The 13,845-nt window shown below is 40.4% G+C and overlaps 1 protein-coding gene across 3 annotated transcripts in view; it reads left to right on the top strand.

Moving 5' to 3' along the window:
* Positions 1–3,042, top strand: part of LOC124021238 (developmentally-regulated GTP-binding protein 2) — a 41,797-nt gene extending 38,755 nt beyond the window's left edge. For all 3 annotated transcript variants that reach the window (XM_046336587.1, XM_046336586.1, XM_046336588.1), the window contains exons 10-14: positions 283–359; positions 1,377–1,465; positions 1,919–1,977; positions 2,092–2,145; positions 2,632–3,042. In XM_046336587.1, coding sequence (XP_046192543.1) covers positions 283–359; positions 1,377–1,465; positions 1,919–1,977; positions 2,092–2,145; positions 2,632–2,718 — 366 coding nt within the window. In that variant the 3' untranslated portion in view covers positions 2,719–3,042. The remainder of the gene's footprint in view (positions 1–282; positions 360–1,376; positions 1,466–1,918; positions 1,978–2,091; positions 2,146–2,631) is intronic.
* The last annotated feature ends 10,803 nt before the right edge of the window (positions 3,043–13,845 follow it).

Below are 13,845 nucleotides of genomic sequence, written 5' to 3'. Positions count from 1 at the left end.
TACGTACCTACCTGATCTATGATCTTGCTCTATGTTTATAAGTAACTGATCTATGTTCTAGTTCTATGTTTATACGTACGTACCTGATCTATGATCTAGCTCTATGTTTATACGTACCTACCTGATCTATGATCTTGCTCTGTTTATACGTAGGTACATGATCTACATTTACATTTAGCTAGCTCTATGTTTATACATGCGTACCTGATCTATGATCTAGCTCTATGTTTATACGTACCTGTTCTGTACCAGTCCACAATGAATATGTAGTGGTGTGTGTAGGTGTATAACAAGGTGGATCAGATCTCTATAGAGGAGGTGGACAGACTGGCCCACGAACCCCACAGCGTTGTCATCAGGTCAGAAACTACCCTGTCTGTCTCTGTCTGTCTTACTGTCTGTCTGACTGTCTCTTCTCTCTCTGACTGTCTCTTCTCTGTCTGACTGTCTCTTCTGTCTGACTGTCTCTTCTCTGTCTGACTGTCTCTTCTCTGTCTGACTGTCTCTTCTCTGTCCGACTGTCTCTTCTCTGTCTGACTGTCTCTTCTCTGTCTGTCTGACTGTCTCTTCTCTGTCTGACTGTGTTCTCTCTGTCTGACTGTCTCTTCTCTGTCTGACTGTCTCTTCTCTGTCTGACTGTCTCTTCTCTGTCTGACACTCTCTTCTCTGTCTGACTGTCTCTTCTCTGTCTGACTGTCTCTTCTCTGTCTGACTGTCTCTTCTCTGTCTGACTGTCTCTTCTCTGTCTGACTGTCTCTTCTCTGTCTGACTGTCTCTTCTCTGTCTGACACTCTCTTCTCTGTCTGACTGTCTCTTCTCTGTCTGACTGTCTCTTCTCTGTCTGACTGTCTCTTCTCTGTCTGACTGTCTCTTCTCTGTCTGACTGTCTCTTCTCTGTCTGACTGTCTCTTCTCTGTCTGACTGTCTCTTCTCTGTCTGACTGTCTCTTCTCTGTCTGACTGTCTCTTCTCTGTCTGACTGTCTCTTCTCTGTCTGACTGTCTCTTCTCTGTCCGACTGTCTCTTCTCTGTCTGACTGTGTTCTCTCTGTCTGACTGTCTCTTCTCTGTCTGACTGTCTCTTCTCTGTCTGACTGTCTCTTCTCTGTCTGACTGTCTCTTCTCTGTCTGACTGTCTCTTCTCTGTCCGACTGTCTCTTCTCTGTCTGACTGTCTCTTCTCTGTCTGACTGTCTCTTCTCTGTCTGACTGTCTCTTCTCTGTCTGACTGTCTCTTCTCTGTCTGACTGTGTTCTCTCTGTCTGACTGTCTCTTCTCTGTCCGACTGTCTCTTCTCTGTCTGACTGTCTCTTCTCTGTCTGACTGTCTCTTCTCTGTCTGACTGTCTCTTCTCTGTCTGACTGTGTTCTCTCTGTTAGCTGTGGGATGAAGCTGAACCTGGACTTCCTGTTAGAGAGGCTGTGGGAATACCTGGCGCTCATCTGTCTTTACACAAAGAAGAGAGGAGGTACACACACACCCCCCCAACCCCCGTATACTGAGAATGCGTCATGTTCGATTTTGTTGTTGCCTGCTATTGGTTGATGTCGGTAGCTCCTCCCCATATCTAACTGATCAGCTGTTGTCGTAGGCTGAATGAGTTTCAAATTGTCGCACTCTATTTGACTTTTTCTCATACTTAAACGGCCTACTCCCACGCTGTGTGTTGAACCCCTGGTGTCTCCCACGCTGTGTGTAGAGCCCCTGGTGTCTCCCACGCTGTGTGTAGAGCCCCTGGTGTCTCCCACGCTGTGTGTTGAACCCCTGGTGTCTCCCACGCTGTGTGTAGAGCCCCTGGGGTCTCTCACGCTGTGTGTTGAACCCCTGGTGTCTCCCACGCTGTGTGTAGAACCCCTGGCGTCTCCCACGCTGTGTTGAACCCCTGGCGTCTCCTGTTGAATTGTGGGTCTTGTTGTTTCAGAGAGGCCTGACTTCAGCGACGCCATCATCATGAGGAGAGGAGCGTCTGTAGAACATGTGGTGAGCTTGAACACACTGACAATCCTGGCTTTGAACCCAGGTGGTCGGCACCAGACTGTGTTAACCCGCTGAGCTAAAGCCTTAACGACGGTCTCCCTCTCTCTCTCCCTGCAGTGCCATCGGATCCACAGAACGTTAGCCAGCCAGTTCAAGTACGCCCTGGTCTGGGTAAGTTAGCAGCACCCTGTGCTAGCAACGTTGGGTTTGCCCTCTGCATCTTTCTTTCATGACTCCATTTTGTGCCTGTTGTGTTCCAGGGCATGACTCCATTTTGTGCCTGTTGTGTTCCAGGGCATGACTCAATTTTGTGCCTGTTGTGTTCCAGGGCATGACTCAATTTTGTGCCTGTTGTGTTCCAGGGCATGACTCCATTTTGTGCCTGTTGTGTTCCAGGGCATGACTCCATTTTGTTCCAGGGCATGACTCCATTTTGTGCCTGTTGTGTTCCAGGGCATGACTCCATTTTGTGCCTGTTGTGTTCCAGGGCATGATTCCATTTTGTGCCTGTTGTGTTCCAGGGCATGACTCCATTTTGTGCCTGTTGTGTTCCAGGGCATGACTCCATTTTGTGCCTGTTGTGTTCCAGGGCATGACTCCATTTTGTGCCTGTTGTGTTCCAGGGCATGACTCCATTTTGTGCCTGTTGTGTTCCAGGGCACCAGCACCAAGTTCGACCCCCAGCGGGTGGGGCTGACACACATCATGGAGCATGAGGACGTCATCCAGATTGTTAAGAAGTGAAACAGCTCTTCGGGATAGGTCCGATGACGGGCTGGGGGTGGGTGGGACGATTTAGTAAAACAGGCCTTCTGATTGGACGGAATACAAGATGGGTGGGAGGAGTTAAAAACAAAAACAGGAAGTTGATTTATCCAGAACCAGTGCTACAGTAGATTCTAAAGTCCTGATTCTTATTTCGCATTTAGAACAACAACTAAAATAACCAATCAAGAACCAGATGCCATCTGGGTTACAAGAGGACAGGAAGCAACACATTTGAACTTTGTTGACATTTAAACCAGAATGACAAGGGAAACTAAATAAATTCCACCAACGTAAAATGGACACCGTTTGTTTCTGTGGTTTTGTTTTTCCATTGGTTGCAATTTGTCTTGTTTTTGAATTCCAATCCAGCAGGTTCTGTAGTCTGCAGAGGTAAGGAGACTGACAGCAGAGATGGAGGTGTTGAATTATAATGGTCCTGTAGTCTACAGAAGTAAGGAGACTGACAGAGATGGAGGTGTTGAATTGAAAAGACAGCCATTAAAATGGTCCTGTAGTCTGCAGAAGTAAGGAGACTGACAGCAGGTCCTGTAGTCTACAGAAGTAAGGAGACTGACAGCAGAGATGGAGGTGTTGAATTGAAAAGACAGCCATTATAATGGTCCTGTAGTCTACAGAAGTAAGGAGACTGACAGCAGAGATGGAGGTGTTGAATTATAATGGTCCTGTAGTCTACAGAAGTAAGGAGACTGACAGCAGGTCCTGTAGTCTACAGAAGTAAGGAGACTGACAGCAGAGATAGAGGTGTTGAATTATAATGGTCCTGTAGTCTACAGAAGTAAGGAGACTGACAGCAGAGATGGAGGTGTTGAATTATAATGGTCCTGTAGTCTACAGAAGTAAGGAGACTGACAGCAGGTCCTGTAGTCTACAGAAGTAAGGAGACTGACAGCAGAGATGGAGGTGTTGAATTGAAAAGACAGCCATTATAATGGTCCTGTAGTCTACAGAAGTAAGGAGACTGACAGCAGAGATGGAGGTGTTGAATTATAATGGTCCTGTAGTCTACAGAAGTAAGGAGACTGACAGCAGAGATAGAGGTGTTGAATTATAATGGTCCTGTAGTCTGCAGAAGTAAGGAGACTGACAGCAGAGATGGAGGTGTTGAATTGAAAAGACAGACATTATAATGGTCCTGTAGTCTGCAGAAGTAAGGAGACTGACAGCAGGTCCTGTAGACTACAGAAGTAAGGAGACTGACAGTAGAGATGGAGGTGTTGAATTGAAAAGACAGACATTATAATGGTCCTGTAGTCTGCAGAAGTAAGGAGACTGACAGCAGGTCCTGTAGACTACAGAAGTAAGGAGACTGACAGTAGAGATGGAGGTGTTGAATTGAAAATACAGCCATTATAATGGTCCTGTAGTCTACAGAAGTAAGGAGACTGACAGCAGAGATAGAGGTGTTGAATTATAATGGTCCTGTAGTCTACAGAAGTAAGGAGACTGACAGCAGAGATGGAGCTGTTGAATATAAAAGACAGCCATTATAATGGTCCTGTAGTCTACAGAAGTAAGGAGACCGACAGCAGAGATGGAGGTGTTGAATATAAAAGACAGACATTATAATGGTCCTGTAGTCTGCAGAAGTAAGGAGACTGACAGCAGGTCCTGTAGTCTACAGAAGTAAGGAGACTGACAGCAGAGATGGAGGTGTTGAATTGAAAATACAGCCATTATAATGGTCCTGTAGTCTACAGAAGTAAGGAGACTGACAGCAGAGATGGAGGTGTTGAATATAAAAGACAGACATTATAATGGTCCTGTAGTCTGCAGAAGTAAGGAGACTGACAGCAGGTCCTGTAGTCTACAGAAGTAAGGAGACTGACAGCAGAGATGGAGGTGTTGAATTGAAAATCCAGCTACATTATAATGGTCACCCCTGTTAGGTACAGATCTGGGATCAGCTTCCCCCTATGAACCAGCAGAGATAACACCCCTGAGGTGATCTGGGATCAGCTTATAATTATACATAACATAACACCCTGTCTACAGATCTGGGATCAGCTTCCCCTATGAACCATTATACATAACACCCCTGTTAGGTACAGATCTGGGATCAGCTTCCCCCTATGAACCATTATACATAACATAACACCCCTGTTAGGTACAGATCTGGGATCAGCTTCCCCCTATGAACCATTATACATAACACCCCTGTTAGGTACAGATCTGGGATCAGCTTCCCCCTATGAACCATTATACATAACACCCCTGTTAGGTACAGATCTGGGATCAGCTTCCCCCTATGAACCATTATACATAACATAACACCCCTGTTAGGTACAGATCTGGGATCAGCTTCCCCCTATGAACCATTATACATAACACCCCTGTTAGGTACAGATCTGGGATCAGCTTCCCCCTATGAACCATTATACATAACACCCCTGTTAGGTTCAGATCTGGGATCAGCTTCCTCCTATGAACCATTATACATAACACCCCTGTTAGGTACAGATCTGGGATCAGCTTCCTCCTATGAACCATTATACATAACATAACACCCCTGTTAGGTTCAGATCTGGGATCAGCTTCCTCCTATGAACCATTATACATAACACCCCTGTTAGGTTCAGATCTGGGATCAGCTTCCTCCTATGAACCATTATACATAACATAACACCCCTGTTAGGTACAGATCTGGGATCAGCTTCCCCCTATGAACCATTATACATAACACCCCTGTTAGGTACAGATCTGGGATCAGCTTCCCCTTATGAACCATTATACATAAGATTCATAACACCCCTGTTAGGTTCAGATCTGGGATCAGCTTCCCCCTATGAACCATTATACATAACACCCCTGTTAGGTACAGATCTGGGATCAGCTTCCCCTTCCTGAACCATTATACATAAGATTCATAACACCCCTGTTAGTTTCAGATCTGGGATCAGCTTCCCCTATCCTGAACCATTATACATAACACCCCTGTTAGGTACAGATCTGGGATCAGCTTCCCCTATGAACCATTATACATAAGATGTTAAGATCTGGGATCAGCTTCCCCTATGAACCATTATACATAACATAACACCCCTGTTAGGTACAGATCTGGGATCAGCTTCCCCCTATGAACCATTATACATAAGATTCATAACACCCCTGTTAGGTACAGATCTGGGATCAGCTTCCCCTTATGAACCATTATACATAACATAACACCCCTGTTAGGTAGATCTGGGATCCTTCCTGAACCATTAGTAACACCCCTGTTAGTTTCAGATCTGGGATCAGCTTCCCCCTATCCTGAACCATTATACATAACACCCCTGTTAGGTTCAGATCTGGGATCAGCTTCCCCCTATGAACCATTATACATAAGATTCATAACACCCCTGTTAGGTTCAGATCTGGGATCAGCTTCCCCCTATCCTGAACCATTAGTGGGGAAAAGGCAAAACTGTTCCAAGATCAGCATCTCGGGGCAAATTCACCCTACTCCTGTTAAAACCAGAGGAGTGACGGCTAGAGTGGATTACTGAAAGGTGTGCCGAGCCCTTCTGTGATAGAAAGCTCTGGGTGTCGTCGCGTTTCAATCACTTTACAAGCGTCAGGAACAGATGTAGATTATCTTTGGTGATCTTCACCTCGGACTAGTTGAACATTAACAGCTAAACTCCCATATAGTGTGTGTGTGTGTCGGGAAATGTAATGTAAAACGGTCTTTGAGGTGAGGAGGGTTCACAGTGCAGCAGAAGGAGTCGAGAGGGTTGGACGCTTGAAGAGGTCTGTTTCAGTCTGGAGGTAAGAAATGAAACAGTTTTTCTCTTGGAGAATCAAATCAGACTATTCACAGAGCACCTTACTGGGCAGGCATTTTCAAAGTGCTTCACAAATGACCAAGTGAGAAAGATTAAAACACAGTACATTTCTTAAATTGGACATTAAAATGTTAATGACAATAATGAAGTAAATGGTAAACTTGAGAGACTAATGCATTAAAATAACATACAGAGAGAGATAAAATAGACAGGATGACTAAACCAAACCCGAAGTGAAAACACACGAGATAAAATATCTTTATTTAAACAACGTCTCCAGTTTCTGAGCTAGATAGTATTATTAATTTATTATTATTATATTATTATTATTATGCTCTAACAGAAGGCTGAATCCCAGACTCCAGAGTCTGTTTAATATGCTCTAACAGAAGTCTGAATCCCAGACTCCAGAGTCTGTTTAATATGCTCTAACAGAAGGCTGAATCCCAGACTCCAGAGTCTGTTTAATATGCTCTAACAGAAGGCTGAATCCCAGACTCCAGAGTCTGTTTAATATGCTCTAACAGAAGGCTGAATCCCAGACTCCAGAGTCTGTTTAATATGCTCTAACAGAAGGCTGAATCCCAGACTCCAGAGTCTGTTTAATATGCTCTAACAGAAGGCTGAATCCCAGACTCCAGAGTCTGTTTAATATGCTCTAACAGAAGGCTGAATCCCAGACTCCAGAGTCTGTTTATGTTTAATATGCTCTAACAGAAGTAATCCCAGACTCCAGAGTCTGTTTAATATGCTGTAACAGAAGGCTGAATCCCAGACTCCAGAGTCTGTTTAATATGCTCTAACAGAAGGCTGAATCCCAGACTCCAGAGTCTGTTTAATATGCTCTAACAGAAGGCTGAATCCCAGACTCCAGAGTCTGTTTAATATGCTCTAACAGAAGGCTGAATCCCAGACTCCAGAGTCTGTTTAATATGCTCTAACAGAAGGCTGAATCCCAGACTCCAGAGTCTGTTTGCCCAGACTCCAGAGTCTGTTTAATATGCTCTAACAGAAGGCTGAATCCCAGACTCCAGAGTCTGTTTAATATGCTCTAACAGAAGGCTGAATCCCAGACTCCAGAGTCTGTTTAATATGCTCTAACAGAAGGCTGAATCCCAGACTCCAGAGTCTGTTTAATATGCTCTAACAGAAGGCTGAATCCCAGACTCCAGAGTCTGTTTAATATGCTCTAACAGAAGGCTGAATCCCAGACTCCAGAGTCTGTTTAATATGCTCTAACAGAAGGCTGAATCCCAGACTCCAGAGTCTGTTCAGCATTAAATATGCTCTAACAGAAGGCTGAATCCCAGACTCCAGAGTCTGTTTAATATGCTCTAACAGAAGGCTGAATCCCAGACTCCAGAGTCTGTTTAATATGCTCTAACAGAAGGCTGAATCCCAGACTCCAGAGTCTGTTTAATATGCTGTAACAGAAGGCTGAATCCCAGACTCCAGAGTCTGTTTAATATGCTCTAACAGAAGGCTGAATCCAAATCAGACTCCAGAGTCTGTTTAATATGCTCTAACAGAAGGCTGAATCCCAGACTCCAGAGTCTGTTTAATATGCTCTAACAGAAGGCTGAATCCCAGACTCCAGAGTCTGTTTAATATGCTCTAACAGAAGGCTGAATCCCAGACTCCAGAGTCTGTTTAATATGCTCTAACAGAAGGCTGAATCCCAGACTCCAGAGTCTGTTCAGCATTATGTTTAATATGCTCTAACAGAAGGCTGAATCCCAGACTCCAGAGTCTAAATACCGGAGCACTTAATGGCTCCAATGTATCAGACCTTCAGTATGGTTTTAATAAACAACGACACTAGATGACTGACAGGACCGGTGGCTTCAAAGCCTCTCAATGGTCGATTCAAAGCATCTACAATCCAGGGTTTATATACATCGCTGGTTCTAATGCATATTATCTATAACAAACTGGGTGGTTCTAACGCATATTATCTATAACAAACTGGGTGGTTCTAACACATCTATAACAAATTGGGTGGTTCTAAAGCATATTATCTATAACAAACTGGGTGGTTCTAACACATATTATCTATAACAAACTGGGTGGTTCTAACACATATTATCTATAACAAACTGGGTGGTTCTAACACATATTATGTCTAACAAACTGGATGGTTCTAACACATATTATCTATAACAAACTGGGTGGTTCTAACACATATTATCTATAACAAACTGGGTGGTTCTAACACATTATCTATAACAAACTGGATGGTTCTAACACATATTATCTATAACAAACTGGGTGGTTCTAACACATATCTATAACAAACTGGGTGGTTCTAACACATATTATCTATAACAAACTGGGTGGTTCTAACACATATTATCTATAACAAACTGGGTGGTTCTAACACATTATCTATAACAAACTGGGTGGTTCTAACACATCTATAACAAACTGGGTGGTTCTAACGCATATTATCTATAACAAACTGGGTGGTTCTAACACATATTATCTATAACAAACTGGGTGGTTCTAACACATTATCTATAACAAACTGGGTGGTTCTAACGCATATTATCTATAACAAACTGGGTGGTTCTAACACATCTATAACAAACTGGGTGGTTCTAACGCATATTATCTATAACAAACTGGGTGGTTCTAACGCATATTATCTATAACAAACTGGGTGGTTCTAACACATCTATAACAAACTGGGTGGTTCTAACACATATTATCTATAACAAACTGGGTGGTTCTAACACATTATCTATAACAAACTGGGTGGTTCTAACGCATATTATCTATAACAAACTGGGTGGTTCTAACACATATTATCTATAACAAACTGGGTGGTTCTAACACATATTATCTACAACAAACTGGGTGGTTCTAACACATATTATCTATAACAAACTGGGTGGTTCTAACACATATTATCTATAACAAACTGGGTGGTTCTAACACATTATCTATAACAAACTGGATGGTTCTAACACATATTATCTATAACAAACTGGGTGGTTCTAACGCATATTATCTATAACAAACTGGGTGGTTCTAACGCATATTATCTATAACAAACTGGGTGGTTCTAACACATCTATAACAAACTGGGTGGTTCTAACGCATATTATCTATAACAAACTGGGTGGTTCTAACACATATTATCTATAACAAACTGGATGGTTCTAACGCATATTATCTATAAAAAACTGGGTGGTTCTAACACATATTATCTATAACAAACTGGATGGTTCTAACGCATATTATCTATAACAAACTGGGTGGTTCTAACACATCTATAACAAACTGGGTGGTTCTAACACATATTATCTATAACAAACTGGGTGGTTCTAACACATTATCTATAACAAACTGGGTGGTTCTAACGCATATTATCTATAACAAACTGGGTGGTTCTAACACATATTATCTATAACAAACTGGGTGGTTCTAACACATATTATCTACAACAAACTGGGTGGTTCTAACACATATTATCTATAACAAACTGGGTGGTTCTAACACATATTATCTATAACAAACTGCGTGGCTCTAACACATTATCTATAACAAACTGGATGGTTCTAACACATATTATCTATAACAAACTGGGTGGTTCTAACGCATATTATCTATAACAAACTGGGTGGTTCTAACGCATATTATCTATAACAAACTGGGTGGTTCTAACACATCTATAACAAACTGGGTGGTTCTAACACATTATCTATAACAAACTGGGTGGTTCTAACACATCTATAACAAACTGGGTGGTTCTAACACATCTATAACAAACTGGGTGGTTCTAACACATATTATCTATAACAAACTGGGTGGTTCTAACACATCTATAACAAACTGGGTGGTTCTAACGCATATTATCTATAACAAACTGGGTGGTTCTAACACATATTATCTATAACAAACTGGATGGTTCTAACGCATATTATCTATAACAAACTGGGTGGTTCTAACACATATTATCTATAACAAACTGGGTGGTTCTAACGCATATTATCTATAACAAACTGGGTGGTTCTAACACATTATCTATAACAAACTGGGTGGTTCTAACACATTATCTATAACAAACTGGGTGGTTCTAACACATATTATCTATAACAAACTGGGTGGTTCTAACACATATTATCTATAACAAACTGGGTGGTTCTAACTCATATTATCTATAACAAACTGGATGGTTCTAACACATATTATCTATAACAAACTGGGTGGTTCTAACACATATTATCTATAACAAACTGGGTGGTTCTAACACATATTATCTATAACAAACTGGGTGGTTCTAACACATCTATAACAAACTGGGTGGTTCTAACACATATTATCTATAACAAACTGGGTGGTTCTAACACATATTATCTATAACAAACTGGGTGGTTCTAACACATATTATCTATAACAAACTGGGTGGTTCTAACACATATTATCTATAACAAACTGGGTGGTTCTAACGCATATTATCTATAACAAACTGGGTGGTTCTAACACATCTATAACAAACTGGGTGGTTCTAACACATATTATCTCAAACAAACTGGGTGGTTCTAACGCATTATCTATAACAAACTGGGTGGTTCTAACGCATATTATCTATAACAAACTGGATGGTTCTAACGCATATTATCTATAACAAACTGGGTGGTTCTAACACATCTATAACAAACTGGGTGGTTCTAACGCATATTATCTATAACAAACTGGGTGGTTCTAACACATTATCTATAACAAACTGGGTGGTTCTAACACATTATCTATAACAAACTGGGTGGTTCTAACACATATTATCTATAACAAACTGGGTGGTTCTAACGCATATTATCTATAACAAACTGGGTGGTTCTAACGCATATTATCTATAACAAACTGGATGGTTCTAACACATTATCTATAACAAACTGGGTGGTTCTAACACATATCTATAACAAACTGGGTGGTTCTAACACATATTATCTATAACAAACTGGGTGGTTCTAACACATATTATCTAAAACAAACTGGGTGGTTCTAACACATATTATCTTTAACAAATTGGGTGGTTCTAACACATTATCTATAACAAACTGGCTGGTTCTAACACATATTATCTATAACAAACTGGGTGGTTCTAACACATCTATAACAAACTGGATGGTTCTAACGCATATTATCTATAACAAACTGGGTGGTTCTAACAAATAACAAACTGGGTGGTTCTAACACATATTATCTATAACAAACTGGGTGGTTCTAACACATCTATAACAAACTGGGTGGTTCTAACACATATTATCTATAACAAACTGGGTGGTTCTAACACATTATCTATAACAAACTGGATGGTTCTAACACATATTATCTATAACAAACTGGGTGGTTCTAATGCATATTATCTATAACAAACTGGGTGGTTCTAACGCATATTATCTATAACAAACTGGGTGGTTCTAACACATCTATAACAAACTGGGTGGTTCTAACACATATTATCTATAACAAACTGGGTGGTTCTAACACATTATCTATAACAAACTGGGTGGTTCTAACGCATATTATCTATAACAAACTGGGTGGTTCTAACACATATTATCTATAACAAACTGGGTGGTTCTAACACATATTATCTACAACAAACTGGGTGGTTCTAACACATATTATCTATAACAAACTGGGTGGTTCTAACACATATTATCTATAACAAACTGGGTGGTTCTAACACATTATCTATAACAAACTGGATGGTTCTAACACATATTATCTATAACAAACTGGGTGGTTCTAACGCATATTATCTATAACAAACTGGGTGGTTCTAACGCATATTATCTATAACAAACTGGGTGGTTCTAACACATCTATAACAAACTGGGTGGTTCTAACGCATATTATCTATAACAAACTGGGTGGTTCTAACACATATTATCTATAACAAACTGGATGGTTCTAACGCATATTATCTATAAAAAACTGGGTGGTTCTAACACATATTATCTATAACAAACTGGATGGTTCTAACGCATATTATCTATAACAAACTGGGTGGTTCTAACACATCTATAACAAACTGGGTGGTTCTAACACATATTATCTATAACAAACTGGGTGGTTCTAACACATTATAACAAACTGGGTGGTTCTAACGCATATTATCTATAACAAACTGGGTGGTTCTAACACATATTATCTATAACAAACTGGGTGGTTCTAACACATATTATCTACAACAAACTGGGTGGTTCTAACACATATTATCTATAACAAACTGGGTGGTTCTAACACATATTATCTATAACAAACTGCGTGGCTCTAACACATTATCTATAACAAACTGGATGGTTCTAACACATATTATCTATAACAAACTGGGTGGTTCTAACGCATATTATCTATAACAAACTGGGTGGTTCTAACGCATATTATCTATAACAAACTGGGTGGTTCTAACACATCTATAACAAACTGGGTGGTTCTAACACATTATCTATAACAAACTGGGTGGTTCTAACACATCTATAACAAACTGGGTGGTTCTAACACATCTATAACAAACTGGGTGGTTCTAACACATTATCTATAACAAACTGGGTGGTTCTAACACATCTATAACAAACTGGGTGGTTCTAACGCATATTATCTATAACAAACTGGGTGGTTCTAACACATATTATCTATAACAAACTGGATGGTTCTAACGCATATTATCTATAACAAACTGGGTGGTTCTAACACATATTATCTATAACAAACTGGGTGGTTCTAACGCATATTATCTATAACAAACTGGGTGGTTCTAACACATTATCTATAACAAACTGGGTGGTTCTAACACATTATCTATAACAAACTGGGTGGTTCTAACACATATTATCTATAACAAACTGGGTGGTTCTAACACATATTATCTATAACAAACTGGGTGGTTCTAACTCATATTATCTATAACAAACTGGATGGTTCTAACACATATTATCTATAACAAACTGGGTGGTTCTAACACATATTATCTATAACAAACTGGGTGGTTCTAACACATATTATCTATAACAAACTGGGTGGTTCTAACACATCTATAACAAACTGGGTGGTTCTAACACATATTATCTATAACAAACTGGGTGGTTCTAACACATATTATCTATAACAAACTGGGTGGTTCTAACACATATTATCTATAACAAACTGGGTGGTTCTAACACATATTATCTATAACAAACTGGGTGGTTCTAACGCATATTATCTATAACAAACTGGGTGGTTCTAACACATCTATAACAAACTGGGTGGTTCTAACACATATTATCTCAAACAAACTGGGTGGTTCTAACGCATTATCTATAACAAA

This window comes from Oncorhynchus gorbuscha, unplaced genomic scaffold (genome assembly GCF_021184085.1).
Source record: "Oncorhynchus gorbuscha isolate QuinsamMale2020 ecotype Even-year unplaced genomic scaffold, OgorEven_v1.0 Un_scaffold_1095, whole genome shotgun sequence".
Classification (NCBI taxonomy): domain Eukaryota; kingdom Metazoa; phylum Chordata; class Actinopteri; order Salmoniformes; family Salmonidae; genus Oncorhynchus; species Oncorhynchus gorbuscha.
The sequence above is the reverse complement of the archived record's forward strand: the minus strand, read 5'-3'. Positions and strand labels throughout refer to the sequence as shown.